This window comes from Pseudophryne corroboree, chromosome 3 (genome assembly GCF_028390025.1).
Source record: "Pseudophryne corroboree isolate aPseCor3 chromosome 3, aPseCor3.hap2, whole genome shotgun sequence".
NCBI lineage: Eukaryota > Metazoa > Chordata > Amphibia > Anura > Myobatrachidae > Pseudophryne > Pseudophryne corroboree.
The window spans coordinates 602,097,917-602,120,897 of NC_086446.1; the positions used below are offsets into that span (position 1 = coordinate 602,097,917).

At 46.5% G+C, this 22,981-nt stretch overlaps 1 protein-coding gene across 5 annotated transcripts in view; it reads left to right on the forward strand.

The window, feature by feature from the left end:
• The window catches only part of MARCHF8 (membrane associated ring-CH-type finger 8), a 493,920-nt gene that overhangs the window by 330,730 nt on the left and 140,209 nt on the right, over window positions 1-22,981 (forward strand). For 3 of the 5 annotated variants that reach the window (XM_063961500.1, XM_063961499.1, XM_063961504.1), the window contains one exon: window positions 794-922. The exons of the other annotated variants lie outside the window; for them this stretch is intronic. In XM_063961500.1, the coding sequence (XP_063817570.1) occupies window positions 794-922 (129 nt within the window). The remainder of the gene's footprint in view (window positions 1-793; window positions 923-22,981) is intronic. 5 annotated transcript variants of the gene reach the window in all.

Sequence of the window (22,981 nt, forward strand, 5' to 3'; positions counted from 1 at the left end):
TCATTCCGAGTTGTTCGCTCGCAAGCTGCTTTTAGCAGCTTTGCACACGCTAAGCCGCCGCCTACTGGGAGTGAATCTTAGCTTCTCAAAATTGCGAACGAAAGATTCGCAATATTGCGAAAAGACTTCTCTGTGCAGTTTCTGAGTAGCTCGAGACTTACTCTTCCAGTGCGATCAGTTCAGTGCTTGTCGTTCCTGGTTTGACATCACAAACACACCCAGTCGCCCAGACACTCCTCCATTTCTCCAGCCACTCCCGCGTTTTTCCCAGAAACGGTAGCGTTTTTTCACACACTCCCATAAAACGGCCAGTTTCCGCCCAGAAACACCCACTTCCTGTCAATCACATTACGATCACCAGAACGAAGAAAAAAACCTTGTAATGCCGTGAGTAAAATACCTAACTGCATAGCAAATTTACTTGGCGCAGTCGCACTGCGGACATTGCGCATGCGCATTAGCGACTAATCGCTCCGTTGCGAGAAAAAAATAACGAGCGAACAACTCGGAATGACCCCCTTTGTTCTGATGCTGCATTTTTAATGCTGTTGCCAACACAGAACTGTCTGTAACCTCGCAGCTCAGGAAGGCTCTGTGTAGTCTTTGAGATCTCTAGTTGGAGGCGGGGGCAGCGGGCCTGGAAGGCGGATAAAGAGGATCACATACATCATTCATCCATTGCCTCTTCTCACAAGAATCAGCTGGAGGAAGTGTGACAGGCACTCTCCTCTATACTAGTCCTGGTCAGCTTTTAACAAGCCCAGGCAAGTCAACTTTTCCTCTCCCTCTACAGGCAAATGTAGGGCAGATAACAGATGTGCACAGACTTCATCCCTTTAGTCTGGATTACTGGAGCCATGCAAGAGGAGGAAGCTCTAACAAGGATACACTGATGCATTCATGTTGGAAAATGAAGCTTCAGGTAGGGGAATGCTTGTGTGAAAAGAAGAATTCTCACTGATTTATTATTTACCTGCTGGGGATATTGTGTGCCAGAACAAAACATTTGACTGACACCACTTGCAGGAGTAAGTGGCCTTTTCATCGTTCCCACTTTGCATATTGCTCCACAGTGACATTGGCAGAGGAGTTCTGTGTTATACATTCTTTTGTGCATAGATAGTGATGCATTTATCATTGTGTCCTTTGATGGAACACTGATTTTAGTCTTTATTCAAAGACTTTGTAATTGTAGCACTAAATACATTGATTGGTATTCCTGTACATATTTGTATTTTAAAGTTGTTTTATGTTTCTCCATTGACAGATGATACGATACATTTACTGGAGAGTGTTATGTGTAGGACAGTAGTGATTTCAGGGCAGGTGCAGCAGTAAATATACACATCTTTTGTATTGAATTGTACAGTAATTGAAAGGAGTTGTGTTGAGTGTTGACACTATATCTCTCGGGATTCCAATACCATCTCCTACCATCAACAAAGGCTCTTTGTTCTGCATGTTTTTTGGCTGCTTTGCACTTGCCCAAAGAGATATGCAATTTCGTTTGGTGCGAGAAATGTGGCAGCTTCCTTTGTCTTTATCATAATAACAGTGGGTGCTAGCTTTAAGCCTAGTGCTGTATGGAATAGGTGACAAAGCACTGTATGGGAACATGATGTGATGCAAATGTACAACGTGTTTACCCAGGGGGCCGTGGACTTGTTATTTGTGCTTTAGATGCTTGTAACCTAGAGGAAAATAATGACATCACTGCAGCATGGAAAGAAACAACTGGCTTTGTGTGCAGTCCCCAGAGAGAAGGCTGCTGATCACATGATCTGCTGGGATTAATGTATGTGCAGAATTTGTGCATACTGAACCCATTCCCATGAAGTGACACACAGCAACGCTGATCCTGTGGCCTGCTGATGCACAGATTCCCCAATACTGCTTGCTTCGGTCCTCTAATCTCCCCTATGTCTAGCTGCTTGCTGAATTGCCACACAAATGCTATGCTATAATTGGATTGCAGTTAGCTTGACTGACAGACATCTGTGGGTTTGTACAAGGTTCATTCACGTCACCTGTTCCGAGAAAAACAGAAAGACAGCGTTACATCTGGCTTCCAACTATTGTAAAAGTATAATAAATGCGACCATGTGTGTTGTTTTATCACTTACTTTATGTACAGGCAAAAGTCGGCAACAGTGTTTAAAAAAAAAAAAAAAAAATGTTTATGTATTTTCTTATGTCCTGTTTTCTTTATCAATATTCCCTCTGGAGATTTGCACTAAGCAGGCAGCCAGATTCGCCCTTGTGAGGTTTAAATTACTACCTGCTTAGATATACCAACACACACAATTTGTTTGTTTTTTGTAAATAGCATCCACTGGAAAGTCATTGTGGCTAAACATTCAATACAGCAGGCTCTCATTGATACTAACCATTGTGATCTTAGACAATAGACAAAAACACACATCTAGAATCATAAAGGTCCCACTCTGTAATACATGACACTTGTGGAATTGCAGCAAGGAGAGCAATCTGTGACTACACAAACTAGGCAATCTAGTTTATAATGTAGATTGTATGGCATCACAGATGCAATGAGCACATACACCAGATTATTTTAAATATCCTCCGTATTTTTAGAAGCTGTTCTACAGTATGGTGTACATAATTAAGACCTGAAGTATAGTGTAGTATGTAACAATCAATGTGGTCTTCTGAAGCTTTTTACCTTTAAAACACTTTCAATACAATCTTACACAGAGTTAAAAAGTTAACCAAGACTTATATATTTAATATTTAAACCCCATCTACAAAAATTGATAACATTCATATCGCTGCCACCTCCGCACACAGTGGAAGCAGTCATTTTGAGGGCTGATCCAAAATTCGTGACTATATAGCTGAACAAATCCCTAGGAATGAGTGACTGGTAAATATGTGTCATGCATCATCCATTGTGTTTACGGAGGGCCAGATTCAATTAGCCACAGGGTGTACCCTGCTATTCAATGAAGGGTCGCTATCCTGCACGTTAAGCCCCAGAGGATGCACTTAACATGGATCTTTCCTCGCAGCCTCGGGAGCTGTGAGGAAAAATCTGATTTAAACGCCATAGATTCTGGTACTTAATGCGGAATCTATGGGTTAACGCACATTACCTGTGGGTTAGTTGACTCATAATTGAATAGCTCCGGGGAGCTAAACTCAGAGCTATCCCACACAGTAAGCATCGCAGGTAACTGAATCGGCCCATAAGTGTCTTAGTGATGTTACTGGTTCCTAGACAATTGCTTATTACATTCTCATGAACTCACAAAATGCATTTTCCGCTAGAATTCCGTTTGAACACACCCCACCCAAATCTAAATCTCTCTGCACATGTTGCATCTGCCCCACTTGTAGTGCAACATACTGTAGTTTGGCCCAGTTTGCTTTTTTGTATTACTTACAAACATGAATCAGGCCCTATATTTGCTATAATACACTGATTATCTATACAAAGCTGGGCCATACTTCCCTACATTTTATTTCTCCTCTCCGGGAGAAGCCCGGAGAGGAGACGCTGCAGTGTCTTCGGGGGGCGGGGGCGGACTGTGACATCACTAAGCCCCGCCCCCACCTCGGGAAATGCAGTGGGTCCGCTGGAAGGGACGGGGCTAAAATGACGCAATTTGCGTCATTTTAACCCCTTCTCCACCCGACGGACCCACGATTGCGGAAGGTTATCTCTCCATCCTGCTCACATCACTAGGGTGCGAGCAGGATGCGGGAGACCTGCCCACTCTTCCGGGGGTGCGGGGGTCTACCCCAAAAAACGGGAGCCTCCCGCAGCTTCCGGGAGAGTAGGTAAGTATGAGCTGGGCTAATTCAACTAGTTCTGCACAAGCATTTCTTAAGGCCAAATAATGAAACATTGCCAATGGGAAGTTCTACTTCCCCTGTCACTGCTAAAGCTTACAGCATATCAGAGGAATCCTATGTGTTACTAAACTTAAGTTCCAAGTATAAAATATTTGTGGCTGTAAAAACATGGCATTTGCAAATATCTATAGGACACGACCTTAGCCTGAGCAGCTTGTTGTTGTATGGAAACTGTATGTAAAACACAGACATTTACATTATCACTGTCCAAAATGTAACTTCAGCTTTAAAACAAAAAAACTATGCCAAAGAAAATAGGGAGAGTTCAAAAAAGTTCTTCAGCCAGTAGCCACATCTGTGTGAGTTAAGAACTTGTGTGGCCACTGGCTGTTAAGTGGCTCTGTCCAATTCATCCTTTCACATGTGTTGTTGTACCGACCACGGATTCATTATGCAGTGTGGACTGGATCAGCATTTTTGTGGCAAGTATAAGCCTAGTAATCAGAGTTTAGGACACTGTCCAGTGTGTGTTTCTTATATATTCACCACACGGTTCGGAAGGCGTTCTGTAATAATGGAGTAGACCAAAAATGGATAAAAATTGTTATTCAAAATTAAAGTAAATAAACACTATGGGCAGTATCCTATTAGCCACTGATAACCTCGCCCGGTGCTATCCATTTAGCCTAGATGCCGACACTTATCTGTCACGATCCGGGTATCTGGACGCCATTACTTACCCTTCAGATGCCTCCTAAGGCGGGCTCAGCGTTCCAGGACCGGATTCCGCTGTTCCTGAGTTTCCACATACAGAGTGGTCTTTTCATCAGCCGCGGCCTCCGCTGTGCCCGCGTGGTTAAATGTGCATCTATCAGCCTGGCGTCTCCTGTCTCCGGTGGCCGGCGCCGCCATTACTGTTTCCCAGACCACATGGATTACAAACCAAACTTCCCTCCAAGTGTCTGCATGGGCGCAGCCATCTTGGATTCTGTCATCTGATCATTTCCACCAATCTGCTGTCTGTGTTGTTGATTTGCATAATTGCCTAGCCAACCCCTTCCTTGCTGCAGGTATAAGTAAGCTGTACCTGAGCAAGGAAGACGTCAGTGCTTTGGTTGTCAAACCTAGTTCCTGTTTGTCTCTCTTCTATGATTGTCTTCCAGGTTCCAGCTCCTGTCTCAAGACTTCCACCATAGAGACCCGCACCAGCATTCCACCTGCGGTGTAGCCTGACTCTCCAATCCATTGTGGATTCATCTGTTTCCAGCTACAACACTACCTGCTTCCAGCCTCAGCTTCCAGCAGAGTACAGCTTCCCTTAAAGGGCCGGTGTCCTTTCTACACTTTACCACTCTCCACCGGAATTATTATTTCTCCGCTCTCAAGTTCTACATTTCAGTTCACATTTCATCGCTCCCAAAGTTCATTTATTATTTAACTGGTTCCAGCCAGTATCCACTCCGTGCTAACAACAGTCTGGTTCCAGCCAGTATCCACAGCAGCTGTTTTACCTTCAGCAACCCAGCTCTTCCTGGAACACCAGCTGGTACAATCCTGGGTTATCTCCATTGCTACAGCCGGGCCTGGTAAGGACTTTCCATCTAGAAGATCATAAGAACTATCTCACACTACCAGTGCCCTGTGGCTCCTGCCATGCTGTAGTACTCAGGAACTGTATTTATTCTTTGCTGACTTTTACGTTTTCTTTTATTGCTGCTGTGATGCGGAGTTGTCATAATAAACATCATTGACTTTTATCTAAGTTGTCGTGGTCACGCCTTCGGGCAGTTATTATTCATGTTACTTACATGTCCAGGGGTCTGATACAACCTCCCAGGTTCCGGTACATCTCAGCCCCTACAACTGAGGCTGCCTCCCGTCAGCTCAGGCCCTCAGTTGTGACAGTAAGCACTGACCTAATGAATCCAGCCGGAGACCAGGATCAAGCGGCCAGGCCGATGCAAGAACTGGCAGCCCGACTAGAACATCAGGAGGCTGCACAGGGCCACATCATCCGCTGTCTCCAGGATCTCTCTACTCGGCTGGATGGGATTCAGACAACTCTCCGTGGATCAGGCGCGTCTGGTGCGTCAGCCACAGTGACTCCAGCTATAACCCCACCCACCTTACCCATTTCTGCTCCACGTCTTCATCTTCCAACGCCAGCAAAATTTGACGGATCTCCAAGATTCTGCAGGGGATTTCTCAACCAGTGTGAGATTCAGTTTGAGCTACAACCTGGCAATTTTCCCAGTGACCGTACAAAAATTGCCTACATCATCTCTCTTCTCAGTGGCTCCGCCCTTGATTGGGCATCACCGTTATGGGAGAGGTCCGACACCCTGCTATCTTCTTACACTGCATTTGTGTCAACATTCAGGCGCATCTTCGACGAGCCAGGCCGGGTAACTTCAGCTTCGTCTGAGATTCTCCGTTTACGCCAGGAATCACGTACTGTAGGACAATATCTTATACAGTTCCAGATCCTGGCATCCGAACTGGCATGGAACGACGAGGCCCTGTATGCTGCATTCTGGCATGGTTTATCCGAGCGTATTAAAGATGAGTTAGCTACCAGAGACTTACCCTCCAAGTTAGATGAGCTAATCTCACTTTGTACGAAAGTTGACTTACGTTTCAGAGAGAGAGCAACTGAGCGTGGAAGATCATCTGCTCCAAAATCTTCTGCTCCTCCTCCTCGCCAACTGTCACCATCTAAAGATGAGCCCATGCAAATTGGCCGTTCCCGTTTAACTCCTGCTGAGCGCCGAAGACGTCTCTCCGAGTTTCTCTGTCTGTATTGTGCAGCTCCGTCTCACACCATTAATGCCTGTCCCAAACGTCCGGGAAACTCCAAATCCTAGCTCGCCAAGGAGAGGGCCGGCTAGGAGTAATGATCTCCTCTCCATCTCCTCAAGATTGTAACCTCCCAGTCTCGCTTCAAGTTGCTCAACGTTATCAGAACGTCATTGCCCTCCTGGATTCCGGAGCAGCTGGGAACTTTATTACTGAAGCCTATGTTAAACGGTGGTCCCTACCCACCGAGAGACTTCCTTCGTCCTTTTCCTTAACTGCTGTGGATGGCAGTAAAATTTTTGATACAGTTATTTCTCTAAGGACTCTACCAGTTCGTCTGAGAGTGGGAGTTCTTCATTCCGAACTTATTTCATTTTTAGTGATTCCAAGAGCCACACATCCTGTGGTCCTGGGCCTTCCATGGCTCCGTCTTCACAATCCTACAATTGATTGGACGACTACGCAAATCCTGGCATGGGGTTCCTCCTGTACTAAGACATGTTTGTTTAAAGTGTTGCCTGTCTGTTCTTCCTCCCCCAGGTCGTCTGATGTTCCACCTCCTCCATATCAAGATTTCACGGATGTGTTCAGTAAAGCTTCTGCTGATATCCTTCCTCCTCATAGAGAATGGGACTGCCCGATTGATCTCGTTCCAGGGAAGGTTCCACCTCGAGGCCGAACTTATCCGTTGTCTCTCCCCGAGACACATTCTATGGAGGAATACATTAAAGAGAACCTAGCAAAGGGGTTCATTCGACCTTCTTCTTCTCCAGCCGGCGCAGGCTTCTTTTTTGTAAAGAAGAAAGATGGTGGTCTGCGGCCGTGCATCGACTACAGAGGTTTGAACGACATTACCATCAAGAACCGCTATCCTTTACCCCTGATTACTGAGCTCTTTGACAGAGTTAGCGGAGCTACCATCTTTACAAAGCTGGACCTGAGAGGTGCATACAATCTCATCCGGATCCGTGAGGGTGACGAGTGGAAGACCGCATTTAACACCCGTGACGGACATTATGAGTACCTCGTCATGCCCTTCGGATTGAGCAATGCTCCAGCTGTCTTCCAGCATTTCGTCAATGAGATCTTCAGAGACATTCTATACCGTCATGTCGTGGTCTATCTAGATGATATCCTCATTTTTGCTAACGATTTAGAGGAACATCGTTTCTGGGTAAAGGAGGTTCTGTCCCGTCTCCGTGTCAATCATCTCTACTGCAAATTAGAGAAATGCGTCTTTGAAGTCAAGTCCATTCCGTTTCTAGGGTACATTGTGTCCGGTTCCGGACTAGAGATGGATCCTGAGAAACTACAAGCAATCCAGAATTGGCCGGTACCCTTAACCCTCAAAGGGGTCCAGAGGTTCTTAGGGTTCGCCAATTATTACCGAAAGTTTATACGAGACTTTTCCACCATTGTGGCGCCTATTACTGCTTTCACCAAGAAGGGTGCTAACCCGTCCAAGTGGTCTGAAGAAGCCATGCAAGCTTTTCATCTTTTAAAACAGAGGTTCATCTCTGCACCTGTCCTGAAACAGCCTGACATCGACTCTCCTTTCATCTTAGAGGTGGATGCCTCCTCCGTTGGAGTAGGAGCGGTGTTATCTCAGAGGGCTAAAGATGGTCATTTACATCCTTGCAGTTTCTTCTCACGGAAGTTCTCCCCAGCGGAGCGCAACTATGCCATTGGCGACCAGGAGTTGCTAGCCATCAAGCTCGCTCTAGAGGAGTGGAGATATCTGTTGGAGGGAGCTTCTCATTCAATCACCATCCTTACAGACCACAAGAACCTTCTATATCTAAAAGGCGCACAATGTCTCAACCCTCGTCAGGCCAGATGGGCACTTTTCTTTTCCAGGTTCGACTTTAAACTCCAGTTCTGTCCGGGCTCTCAGAATCGCAAGGCCGATGCCCTTTCCCGCTCATGGGAGCAAGAAAATGAGTCAGAGTCTTCAGACAAGCATCCTATTATAAATCCGTTGGCATTCTCCACGGTAGGGATGGACTCTACGCCCCCATCAGGGAAAAGTTTTGTGAAGCCGACACTAAGGAAGAAGCTCATGCATTGGGCCCATGCTTCCCGTTTTGCCGGACATACAGGTATCCAAAAAACCCTGGAGTTTATCTCTAGGTCCTATTGGTGGCCAACTCTGAAAAAGGACGTTTTGGAGTTTATTGCATCTTGCCCAAAGTGTGCTCAACATAAAGTATCCCGCCAGTCGCCTGCGGGGCAACTGGTTCCACTATCTGTTCCCCGTCGACCATGGACCCATTTGTCGATGGATTTTATTACAGATTTGCCCATGTGCAACAAGTTCAATACCATCTGGGTGGTAGTTGACCGGTTCACCAAGATGGCACACTTCATTCCTCTCACCGGTCTTCCGTCAGCTTCCAAGTTGGCTCAAGTATTCATACAAGAGATCTTCCGACTCCACGGTCTTCCAGAAGAAATTATCTCAGATCGAGGAGTTCAATTCACAGCCAAATTCTGGCGAAGTTTATGTCAAGTCCTCCAAGTCAAGTTAAAGTTTTCCACGGCTTACCATCCTCAGACCAATGGTCAAACTGAGAGGGTGAATCAGGACTTGGAGGCCTTCCTCCGCATCTATGTGTCCTCCTCTCAAGATGACTGGGTTCAATTACTTCCCTGGGCCGAGTTCTGTCATAACAACCAGTATCATTCTTCATCTTCCTCAACACCATTCTTCACCAACTTTGGATTCCACCCTAAAGTCCCTGAGTTCCAACCGCTTCCAGCAACTTCTGTTCCCGCAGTGGATATCACCTTGCATCAGTTTGCCAATATCTGGAAGAGCGTACGATCAGCTCTGCTCAAGGCATCGTTCAGGTACAAGAAGTTTGCGGATAAGAAGCGTCGAGCAGTTCCTGCTCTCAAGGTCGGTGATCGGGTATGGTTATCCACGAAGAATTTGAGGTTAAGAGTTCCCAGTATGAAGTTTGCACCTCGCTACATCGGTCCTTTTAAAATTGATCAAGTCATCAATCCTGTTGCTTACAGACTCCAGTTACCTCCCTTCTTAAAAATACCCAGGACATTCCATGTTTCCCTGTTGAAACCGCTAATCTTGAATCGGTTTCATTCCTCACTTCCACCAACTCCGAAAGTCCAAACTCAACGAGGCGTTGAGTATGAAGTGGCCAAGATCCTGGACTCACGTCACCGTTACGGTCAACTTCAGTATCTCATTGACTGGAAGGGCTATGGTCCTGAAGAACGCTCTTGGACCAATGCCTCTGACGTCCATGCTCCTGCCTTGGTCCGAAATTTCCACGCAAAGTTTCCTTTAAAGCCTAAGAAGTGTCCTGGGGCCACTCCTAAAGGGGGGGGTGCTGTCACGATCCGGGTATCTGGACGCCATTACTTACCCTTCAGATGCCTCCTAAGGCGGGCTCAGCGTTCCAGGACCGGATTCCGCTGTTCCTGAGTTTCCACATACAGAGTGGTCTTTTCATCAGCCGCGGCCTCCGCTGTGCCCGCGTGGTTAAATGTGCATCTATCAGCCTGGCGTCTCCTGTCTCCGGTGGCCGGCGCCGCCATTACTGTTTCCCAGACCACATGGATTACAAACCAAACTTCCCTCCAAGTGTCTGCATGGGCGCAGCCATCTTGGATTCTGTCATCTGATCATTTCCACCAATCTGCTGTCTGTGTTGTTGATTTGCATAATTGCCTAGCCAACCCCTTCCTTGCTGCAGGTATAAGTAAGCTGTACCTGAGCAAGGAAGACGTCAGTGCTTTGGTTGTCAAACCTAGTTCCTGTTTGTCTCTCTTCTATGATTGTCTTCCAGGTTCCAGCTCCTGTCTCAAGACTTCCACCATAGAGACCCGCACCAGCATTCCACCTGCGGTGTAGCCTGACTCTCCAATCCATTGTGGATTCATCTGTTTCCAGCTACAACACTACCTGCTTCCAGCCTCAGCTTCCAGCAGAGTACAGCTTCCCTTAAAGGGCCGGTGTCCTTTCTACACTTTACCACTCTCCACCGGAATTATTATTTCTCCGCTCTCAAGTTCTACATTTCAGTTCACATTTCATCGCTCCCAAAGTTCATTTATTATTTAACTGGTTCCAGCCAGTATCCACTCCGTGCTAACAACAGTCTGGTTCCAGCCAGTATCCACAGCAGCTGTTTTACCTTCAGCAACCCAGCTCTTCCTGGAACACCAGCTGGTACAATCCTGGGTTATCTCCATTGCTACAGCCGGGCCTGGTAAGGACTTTCCATCTAGAAGATCATAAGAACTATCTCACACTACCAGTGCCCTGTGGCTCCTGCCATGCTGTAGTACTCAGGAACTGTATTTATTCTTTGCTGACTTTTACGTTTTCTTTTATTGCTGCTGTGATGCGGAGTTGTCATAATAAACATCATTGACTTTTATCTAAGTTGTCGTGGTCACGCCTTCGGGCAGTTATTATTCATGTTACTTACATGTCCAGGGGTCTGATACAACCTCCCAGGTTCCGGTACATCTCAGCCCCTACAACTGAGGCTGCCTCCCGTCAGCTCAGGCCCTCAGTTGTGACATTATCAGGGATTTTGAGGCAGGCAAAACCAAATCCACGGCGAGAAGCCTTTTTGTCCCCCCAGCTGAGGAAGTGAAAACACACAGGTCTGCATCTTTTCGCTGATCATATGTGATTTCACATGAAAAACATACGTTTTTCGGACAAAGAGAAAAATGTGGGCTAATTGAATAGCCTGAAACAAAAACCTGCAATTAAAAAAAATAAAAAACAATGCGAAAATCCCCCGTCTGAAAAATTTTCTCTGGCAATTGGATACCCTTATTAATTCTTTAAGTTCCCGCCTACCAATTGTAATGATAAACTTTAGATCGGAGTGGACATTTTTATATATTTATTTCTGGCATATGTGGTTTGTTAACAGTGCCACATTTTTAAGGACTTCCCTTTTGTGTTTGTTTCTCTACCGTAGATTACCCCATAAGAGTACATGTTTGTATGTGAATTTCTGAGTACTGCACTCAGATTGGCTTTTGGGCGATCATATGACCTTCTGTTGCTCCCGAAAATATGCCCAGTCCAAATCAAAATAATTGGATCAGTCAAATTAACCGCGATGATCTCGTGGGTGTGAGTAATCGCGGCAGCAGCCGCACTTTACGGTGGCCGGAATTCACACAAAAGTGCTCGCCACCCCATAGAGGTGCAGATTTGCTCAGGTATTCTGACATTTAAGGGTTATAAAAGAACACACATGCGGTGTCAGCTGATGCAGGTGTACGCTGTCTGTAGACATCTCTGAATGACTCTGCTAGCCCTCCTTTTAGGCCCGCACACTACCATATCATTGAGTCAAGGTCAGCAAAGAAAGCAGATTATTTGCTTAGCCATTTTTGCTGTAGAAAAAGTGCAAGCACAATGCTTAGGTCAGTTCTGACATTTAATATTTAGCTGCACTGGGAGATGGCTGTGCTTCACTCTAGGGAGGCCAATCCCGGGCCGTTTTTTTAATCCCGGGATTCGGGATTGAAAAACGGTCAATCCCGGGATTGCAGTATGGATCAGAGAAAGTTGTAGGGAGCAGCGCTGGAGGGAGGGTGTAGGTAGCGGTGCTGGAGGTAGGGAGGGTGTAGGTAGCGGTGCGGGAGGTAGGGAGGGTGTAGGTAGCGGTGCGGGAGGTAGGGAGGGTGTAGGTAGCGGTGCGGGAGGTAGGGAGGGTGTATGTAGCGGTGCTGGAGGAAGGAAGAATGTAGGTAGCGGTGCAGGACTCAGGAGGGAGGGTGTAGGTCGCGGCAGGGAGGGTTGGTAGCGGCGCGGGAGGGAGGAAGGCTGTATAGGGAGCACTGACTGCACGGAGGGAGAGAGGGTGGGTGTAAGTAATAGTACTTACTATTAGACGGGCGGCAACCATTAACACACTGAACCCGGCGGCATTTCAAATGAAGCGCCGGCCGCCAGCCAACCAGAGCTGGCGGACCGGCAACCAATCAGGGAAGAAGCCGCAGCAGTCGCTCCTGATTGGCTGCTGCTGCAGCTTCCCTGATTGGCTGCCGGTCCACCAGCTCTGATTGGCTGGCGGCCGGCGCTACAATTGAAATGCCGCCGCGTTCAACTTGTTCATGACTGCCGCCCGCCTAATATTGGTAAGTACTATTACTTACACAACCACCCTCCTGCCGCCGCGCATGCGCAGTATAATCCCGTGAATCTCGGGATCCCGCCGATCCCAATCCCGGGATTGGCCTCCCTACTTTACACCAAGTACAGGTGTGGAGAAGTGAGAATTGCTACCTTCTGGGCACAAGTTATGCAGTCCTCTGGAAACATGCTGTAAATCTCTGTATTAGGCTCTTACAAATTTGAGATTTAAAGAGAAGTGTTACATCATGAACTGTACAAAACACTGATCAGACCTCTATCCGTTTTATATTTTAATTTAGCTTGAACAGATTTGTTTGCATGTTACTACATTTCTACAAAGGAAGCAAAAGTTCACTGATCTAGAAATACTCTAGTGTACACAGGAAAGTGACTGAGGTTACTGTAAGCCAGCTGCGCAGATGGCTTCGGGAGCACAGTCTCTTGCGTAAGTCGTGCTTTGGATCACAAACTTATTGCCAACTCTCACTTCTGTTCTAGAATTTCCCAAACATCTTGGCTGGAAGGTGAACGCTTTGCCTGTAAGTCCTTCTATTTATAGTCTCGCTGGCAAAGATGAGATGGGTACGTAGCCTAGTTGAATCTTTGTTGTGCAGTCATACTGGAAGTATTGCATTAGGATGGCTTCTACAGTATATCCATCTATCTGTGTTCACGCAGATACAAATAAATCCTTATATCAACCAAAGATCTGAAACCTTATCTAATACATTTCACTGTGTTAAACTTAGAACTAATTAGATTTCATAGTTTAAGACAAAGCGTGAAATGAGAAAAACACATTGGGAGAGAGTGTTGTATTGTATTTGTCTGCCCGTAAAACCCCCACTGCTTGATAATAGATCATAATATTGCATATTAATGTTTGGGAAATGTTAGGCTTATGGGTTCTACACACTGGCAGATAACACTGAACGATATGAACGTTCTCCTTCATTAATGAACGAGAACTCGTTCATATTGTTCAGTGTGTAGTCATCAACGATGAACGATGTGCGGCCACGCGCTCGTTCATCATTGGTGCCAGGTCGCTTATGTATGCAGGCCAATATGGACAGTCTCGTCCATATTAGCATGCACTGCTATGGAGCCGGGTGACGGGGGGAGTGAAGAAACTTCACCCCGCCGCCGGGTCGCCCGCCGGCCGTATGGGCCGTCGAGCACCTTGGCCGCACATCGCCGTGTGTGTAGGGCCCTTTACACTTTTTCTTTAGGTCTAGGTTCCCTCCCTGCCTTTGCTCCATACCATGGCAACCGCCACTTTTCTCACTTTCATAATTGGACCTTTAGAAATGAATTGTGCTACAGTATGTGTGTAGATACTTTATGATAGAGGTCAGCACTGTGCACCTAGCGTGAACACTAAGTACAGTCAGAGAGATGGTGCGGTGAGGATGTTGGTATAACTCCTAGGAGCAATTTAATTCCGAGCAGTAACCGCAAGTTATCGGCATTCCCAATATGTCAGCAACTCATGACTGCCAACACTGCATAGTTTTCCATAGGGGTGAGTAGGAAAATATGCGATGTTGCCTTCCCCCCCCCCATCCTGGAGTATCAGTGTAGTATAGGGAAAGGGAAGGCCTTCTGCAGGCATCTGTAGGTGAGAATGAATTTACAGAACAAATATTGCCCTTAGATAACCTTGAACTTGTATTCTTTGTAATAAATATTTTACTGGGAATCAGGGAATGGGTGTAATGTGGCTGCAGTTGCTTTGATTTGATGCTTGATAGCAGTCGGGCAGCAATTTAAAGCCGTGGGCGACTTAGGCCTTTGTTATGTGCATGAATAGTGCAGTAGTCCAGACACAATGGCCTGTATGAGGCAGGGATGTATGTAGGTTATCAGATTGTTTCTTATGCTACTGACACAGACATTAAAATTGTTGTTTCTAAGTCAAGTTACTTCTGAACAGATGTGAAAATAAAACTGATTGTACCAAATGAGACAGCAGATGTGTGTATTCTCTTACATGCATTGAACTTGCATTGCATTTCACTGTGTGTTTTTGTTGAACGCCTGCTCATTTGTGTCTAATTAGCACCAAGCAGTGGAAAATGTACAATCCTCTTAATGCTGCTCATAGTTGCATTGAAATATGGTTAGTAAATATTTATAATTATTAAAAGCATGCATAAACACGTTGGGCATGGTGGAATTGATGGAAAAGGCGCATAGCCACACCTCACGGGGATGTGACCATGCCTCACAGAGGCGTGCCCTCACGGCATGCCCCCGTCTCTCTGCCAGCCAATCAGAGCTCCAGGAGACAGAGCTGTTCGATCATGCTGTACTGGCACATCAGCCAACTGCCCTCCTGGTACTTGCCATCCACCTTGCCCACAACTGTGTGCGAATACATGAGCACTCATGCAAATTTATGATTTTCTACCAAATACGCCTGCGGGCTTACAGCAAAATGAGTGGGTTGGGGCAGGAGGTGAGCATTCTGTTGTATGCCATGTACAGTAAGGCAGTCCGGGAAAAAGAAATGCGCCTGGAACAGAAGGATCATGTGCAGGTGGTCACACTGGTGCAAATACCAAATGATAATAACTGTTGCTGGATCTAGCACTTCACTTATGATTGGCTGCTTGCAAACACCCCACTGCCACTGATTGGTGCGTCCTGGGCTTAGACTATGCTTTGATTAGGGTTATCCTGTATTACATAGGATTTACCATTTTAAATGATACTGCATTGCAAACGTGATTTTGTGCATAAGGGATGTAGTTTAAAACTTGGGCGCAACCTGGGCATATGGATTTGCAGCACCATGCTCCCGCACACCTTCCACCTGTCAGGAAGATCATCTCTGAGACGTGCTGTATAGCTGTATCCCTATCCGTAGGCATACAGCATACAATTATTACACTCTTGAATAGCTGTCACCCATATGAGGTAAGATATACATTGGAAATCATTATTCCAAAATAATACTTTATATATTTCCAACCAATATCTGCAGAGAGTCACATCTACTATTACCTAGTAAACGCTCTACAGACATGTAAGTGCTGAGACAATGGGGGTAATTCCAAGTTGATCGCAGCAGAAATTCTGTTAGCAATTGGGCAAAACCATGTGCACTGCAGGGGAGGCAGATATAACATGTGCAGAGAGAGTTAGATTTGGGTGGGGTGTGTTCAATCTGCAATCTAATTTGCAGTGTAATAATAAAGCAGCCAGTATTTACCCTGCACAGAAATAAAATAACCCACCCAAATCTAACTCTCTCTGCACATGTTATATCTGACTCCCCTGCAGTGCACATGGTTTTGCCCAATTGCTATCAAAAATCCTGCTGCGATCAACTTGGAATTACCCCCAATATCTGCATTATTTAAGAATGAACCAAATTAGTATACATGAGGAAGACCGCTGCAGCGGGATCTTGTGTCCACAGTCAAAATTCTGAAACAAGAGTTACATATGTAGTGGCCGCTGTGTGCCTAGGAGCTACATAACGCCTGGCTGCCGGGACTTTTAGCTCCTAGAATGGAGGAGGGAGAACAAATATTAGGAAGAAATCAATAGTGTGATAAACAAAAGAACGTGTGAAAACAATGTTACATATTTTTATTGTGATATTCTGTATCTCAATAATTCTGTATCCCAATTGAAGCAGCTAATCACTGGATATCATCCAGGTATCAATTTGAACAAGGCAAACCACTGCAATTGTGCCTCTCCACAGAAAGTAACACTCCTAGCTGCTGTATCTGCTTCAATTGGCTTTTCTCTAACGTCCTAGTGGATGCTGGGAACTCCGTAAGGACCATGGGGAATAGCGGGCTCCGAAGGAGGCTGGGCACTCTAGAAAGATTTATGACTACCTGGTGTGCACTGGCTCCTCCCACTATGACCCTCCTCCAAGCCTCAGTTAGATCTTGTGCCCGGCCGAGGTTGGATGCACACTAGGGGCTCTCCTGAGCCTCTAGAAAGAAAGTATAGAATTAGGTTTTTTATTTTCAGTGAGACCTGCTGGCAACAGGCTCACTGCAGCGAGGGACTAAGGGGAGAAGAAGCAAACTCGCCTGCTTGCAGCCGGATTGGGCTTCTTAGGCTACTGGACACCATTAGCTCCAGAGGGATCGACCGCAGGCCCAGTCCTTGGTGTTCGGTCCCGGAGCCGCGCCGCCGTCCCCCTTACAGAGCCAGAAGCAAGAAGAGGTCCGGAAAAACGGCGGCAGAAGACATCAGTCTTCACCAAGGTAGCGCACAGCACTGCAGCTGTGCGCCATTGCTCCTCATACACACCTCACACTGCAGTCACTGAGGGTGCAGGGCGCTGGGGGGGGGCGCCCTGAGCAGCAATAAAAACACCTTGGCTGGCAAACATACATCACATATAACCCCCAGGGCTATATGGATGTATTTTAACCCCTGCCAGAATCCATAAAAATGCGGGAGAATAGGCCGCGGAAAAGGGGCGGAGCTATCTCCCTCAGACACACTGGCGCCATTTTCTCTTCACAGTGCAACTGGAAGAAAGCTCCCCAGGCTCTCCCCTGTAGTTTTCAGGCTCAAAGGGTTAAAAAGAGAGGGGGGGGGCACTAAATTTAGGCGCAATATTGTATATACAAGCAGCTATGGGGGAAAATTCACTCAGTTATAGTGTTAATCCCCACATTATATAGCGCTCTGGTGTGTGCTGGCATACTCTCTCTCTGTCTCCCCAAAGGGCTTTGTGGGTCCTGTCCTCAGTCAGAGCATTCCCTGTGTGTGTGCGGTGTGTCGGTACAGCTGTGTCGACATGTTTGAGGAGGAGGCTTATATAGTGACGGAGCAGATGCCGATAAATGTGATGTCGTCCCCTGTGGGGCCGACACCAGAGTGGATGGTTAGGTAAAAGGTATTAACCGACAGTGTCAACTCCATACATAAAAGGGTGGATGACGTAACAGCTGTGGGACAGCCGGCTTCTCAGCCCGTGCCTGCCCAGGCGTCTCAAAGGCCATCAGGGGCTCAAAAACGCCCGCTCATTCAGATGGCAGACACAGATGTCGACACGGAGTCTGACTCCAGTGTCGACAAGGTTGAGACATATACACAATCCACTAGGAACATCCGTGACTTGATCCCGGCAATAAAAAATGTGTTACACATTTCTGACATTGACCTCTAAAAATGGGTTTTTATGTTTGGGGAGAAAAAGCAGGCAGTGTTTTGTTCCCCCATCAGATGAATGAATGAAGTGTGTGAAAAGCGTGGGTTCCCCCTGATAAGAAACTGGTAATTTCTAAAAAGTTACTGATGGCGTACCTTTTCCCGCCAGAGGATAAGTTACGCTGGGAGATATCCCCTAAGGTGGATAAGGCGCTCACACGGTTGTCAAAATAGGTTTGGCACTGCCGTTTTAGGAACGGCCACTTTGAAGGTACCTGTTGATAAAAAGCAGGAGGCTATCCTGAAGTCTGTATTTACACACTCAGGTACTAGACTGAAACCTGCAGAGCGTGCTGCTGCAGCGTGGTCGGTGACCCTGTCAAACATACTAGTTTGCTAACATGAGAACCTATTAAAGACGTCGTCTTATATATGAGGGATGCACAGAGGGACATTTTGCCGGCTGGCATCCAAAATGAATGTAATGTCCATTCTGTCAGGAGGGTATTAGAGACCGGTCACTGGACAGGTGATGCTGCCCTTAAAAGGCGCATAGAGATTCTGCCTTATAAGGGTGAGGAGTTATTTGGGGATGGTCTCTGGGACCTCGTATCCGCAGCAACAGCTGGGAAGAAATATTTTTACCTCAATTTTCCTCACAGACTAAGAAAGCACTGTATTATCAGGTACAGTCCTTTCGGCTTCAGAAAAGCAAGCGGGTCAAAGGCGCTTCCTTTCTGTACATAGACAAGGGAAGAGGGAAAAAGCTGCACCAGTCAGCCTGTTCCCAGAATCATAATTCTTCTCTCGCTTCCTCTGAGTCCACAGCATGACGCGGGGGCTCCACAGGTGTAGCCAGGTACGGTGGGGGGCCGTCTCAAAAATTTCAGCGATCAGTGGGCTTGCTCACAGGTGGATCCCTGTTTCATTCAAGTAGTATTTCAGGGGTACAAGCTGGAATTCGATATGTCTTCCCCCCGCCGTTTCCTCAAATATGCCTTGCCGACAACTCCCTCAGGCAGGGAGGCTGTGCTAGAGGCAATTAATAAGCTGTATTCCCAGCAGGTAATACTTAAGGTGCCCCTACTCCAACAAGGACGGGGTTACTATTCCACACGGTTTTGGGGTACCGAAACCGCATGTTTCGGTGTGACCCTTTTTTATATTTAAAATCCTTGAACACATACATAAAAAATTCAAGTTCAAGATGGAATCGCTCAGGGCGGTTATTGCAAGCCTGGACTAGGGGGATTACATGGTATCCCGGGACATCAAGGATGCTTACCTGCATGTCCCTATTTACTATCCTCGCCAGGAGTACCTCAGATTGTGGTACAGGATTACCATTACCAAGTCCAGACTCTGCCGTTTGGACTGTACATGGCACCGAGGGTGTTACCATGGTAATGGCCGGAATGAGGATACTCCTTCGAAAAGGGGAGTTTTTAATTATCCCGTACTTGGACAATCTCCTTATAAGGGCGAGGTCCAAGGAGCAGTTGCTAGTCGGGGTAGCACTATTTTGGAAAGTGCTACAACAGCACGGTTGGATTCTAAACAGTCCAGAGTCACAGCTGGTTCCTACGACACATCTACTGTTCCTGGGGATGGTTCTGGACACAGACCAGAAATAAGTGTTTCTCCAGGAGGAGAAAGCCAAGGAGCTGTCATCTCTAGTCAGAGACATCCTGAAGCCAAAACAGTTATCGGTGCATCATTGCACGCGAGTCCTGGGAAAAATTATAGCTTCCTACGAAGCAATCCCATTCGGCAGGTTCCATGCAAGAACTTTTCAGGGGGACCTGTTAGACAAGTGGTCCGGGTCGCATCTTCAGATGCATTAGGCTGATAACCCTGCTCCAAGGACCAGGGTATCTCTACTGTAGTGGCTGCAGAGTGCCCATCTTCAAGAGGGCCGCAGGTTCGACATACAGGACTAGGTCCTAGTGACCATGGATGCCAGCCTTTGAGGCTGGGGGGCAGTCACACAGGGAAGAACCTTCCAGGGACTTTGGTCAAGTCAGGTGACTTCCCTACATAAATATTCTGGAACAGAGGGCCATTTACAATGCCCTGAGTCAGGCAAGGCCTCTGCTTCAAAACCAGCCGGTCCTGATCCAATCAGGCAACATCACGGCAGTCGCCCATGTAAACCAACAGGGCGGCACAAGAAGCAGGATGGCGATGGCAGAAGCCACAAGGATTCTCCGATGGGCGGAAAATCATGTGTTAGCACTGTCAGCAGTGTTCATTCCCGGAGTGGACAACTGGGAAGCAGACCTTCTCAGCAGACACGACTTCCACCCGAGAGTGTGGGGACTTCATCCAGAAGTCTTCCAAAGGATTGTACACCATTGGGAAAGGCCACAGGTGGACATGAAGGTGTCCCGCCTCAACAAAAAGCTATAAAAGATATTGCGCCAGGTCAAGGGACCTTCAGGCGATAGCTGTGGACGCTCTGGTAACACCGTGGGTGTACCAGTCGGTTTATGTGTTCCCCCCTCTGCCTCTCATACCAAAGGTACTGAGAATAATAAGAAGGCGAGGAGTAAGAACGATACTCGTGGTTCCGGATTGGCCAAGAAGAGCCTGGTACCCAGAACTTCAAGAAACTATATATCAGAGGACCCATGGCCTCTGCCGCTCAGACAGGACCTGCTGCAGCAGGGGCCCTGTCTGTTCCAAGACTTACCGCGGCTACGTTTTGATGGCATGGCGGTTGAACGCCGGATCCTAAAGGAAAAGGGCATTCCGGAGGAAGTCATTCCTACGCTGATTCAAGCCAGGAAAGATGTTACTGCAAAACATTATCACCGCATATGGCGGAAATATGTTGCTTGGTGTGAGGCCAAAAAGGCCCCAACAGAGGAATTTCAACTAGGTCGATTTCGGCATTTCCTACAAGCAGGAGTGTCTATGGGCCTAAAATTAGGCTCCATTAAGATACAGATCTCGGCTCTGTTGATTTTCTTCCAGAAAAAATTAGCTTCAGTACCTGAAGTTCAGACATTGTAAAAGGAGTGCAGCATATTCAGCCCCCAGTTGTGCCTCCAGTGGCACCTTGGGATCTCAACGTGGTGTTGAGTTTCTTAAAAATCACATTGGTTTGAACCACTAAAAACCGTGGATCTAAAATATCTCACGTTGAAAGTGGTCATGTTATTGGCCTTGGTTTCGGCCAGGCGTGTATCAGAATTGGCGGCTTTGTTATATAAAAGTCCTTATCTGATTTTCCATATGGATAGGGCAGAATTGAGGACTCGTCCCCAGTTTCTCCTTAAGGTGGTATCAGTTTTTCACTTGAACCAACCTATTGTGGTGCCTGCGGCTGCTAGGGACTTGGAGGATTCCAAGTTACTGGACGTAGTCAGGGCCTTGAAAAATTATGTTTCCAGGACGGCTAGAGTCAGGAAAATTGACTCGCTATTTATCCTGTATGCACCCAACAGGCTGGGTGCTCCTGCTTCTAAGCAGACTATCGCTCGCTGGATCTGTGACACGATTCAGCAGAAGCATTCTGCGGCTGGACTGCCGCATCCTAAATCAGTGAAAGCCCATTCCACAGGGAAGGTGGGCTCATCTTGGGCGGCTGCCCGAGGGGTCTCGGCTTTACAACTTTGCCGAGCTGTTACTTGGTCAGGGGCAAACACGTTTGCAAAATTCTACAAATTGGATACCCTGGCTGAGGAGGACCTTGAGTTCTCTCATCCGGTGCTGCAGAGTCATCCGCACTCTCCCGCCCGTTTGGGAGCTTTGGTATAATCCCCATGGTCCTTACGGAGTTCCCAGCATCCACTAGGACGTTAGAGAAAATAAGATTTTACTCACCGGTAAATCTATTTCTCGTAGTCCGTAGTGGATGCTGGGCGCCCATCCCAAGTGCGGATTGTCTGCAATACTTGTAAATAGTTATTGCTAACTAAAGGGTTATTATTGAGCCATCTGTTGAGAGGCTCAGTTGTTTTCATACTGTCAAACTGGATATAGTATCACGAGTTGTACGGTGTGATTGGTGTGGCTGGTATGAGTCTTACCCGGGATTCAAAATCCTTCCTTATTATGTCAGCTCGTCCGGGCACAGTGTCCTAACTGAGGCTTGGAGGAGGGTCATAGTGGGAGGAGCCAGTGCACACCAGGTAGTCATAAATCTTTCTAGAGTGCCCAGCCTCCTTCGGAGCCCGCTATTCCCCATGGTCCTTACGGAGTTCCCAGCATCCACTACGGACTACGAGAAATAGATTTACCGGTGAGTAAAATCTTATTTATTTAATTGAATCGGCACTGTTGCAGTGATTTGCCCTGTTCAAATAAACACTGGGACGACACTCAGTGATCAGTCACTTTATGGGCTTGATGTAATCTAATTGGTACTATTACAGTGGTCCACTTTGTCTAAATTGACATCTGGAAGATATCCAGTGATTTGCCATCTTATGGGCTTAATTGAATTAAATTGATTCAGAATTACTGTAAATTTCAAAAAGATTATACCCAGTGGATAATCAGTGAAAAGGGTTACTTCCAATTCAATTTAAATTGATACCCCATATGGTGAAATTTGGTCCGATACTATTTTAAGCATTGTTAAATTGCCTTTTTGAAGACCCGATAAAGATGTATGTCCATATTGTGATTCTTTGATTAATACACCCATGATGAAGTCTGTAGGACGAAACGCGTTGGATTAGCACATTGTTCTCTGACATCTCTACGAAGATCATTTTGATGTTGTTTGAATTACCAACACAACTATCGTCTGTACAAACATTGGGGTATATTTACTAAGATTCGTAATTTCCGAAAATAGGTCAAAGTTCAATCACGAATGACATCGGCAGTGTAAAACTGCAACTTTTTGAATTGATTACGACTAATTTACTAAGCTGTCGTATTCGTATTTTTCTTTGCTTCCGATGTCGATGTCATTCGTGTTTTTTTACCTAATTTGACGGCAGTGATTAGCAAAACACTGCCGTTTTTTTTTACAATCAATCTCGGCCGGATCTGTGTGATCCGTGCTGGGGTTCGGATTTTTTTTTTTTTTTAAATTAAACAAAGTAAAATCCTAAAAAAAATTGCGTGGGGTCCCCCCTCCTAAGCATAACC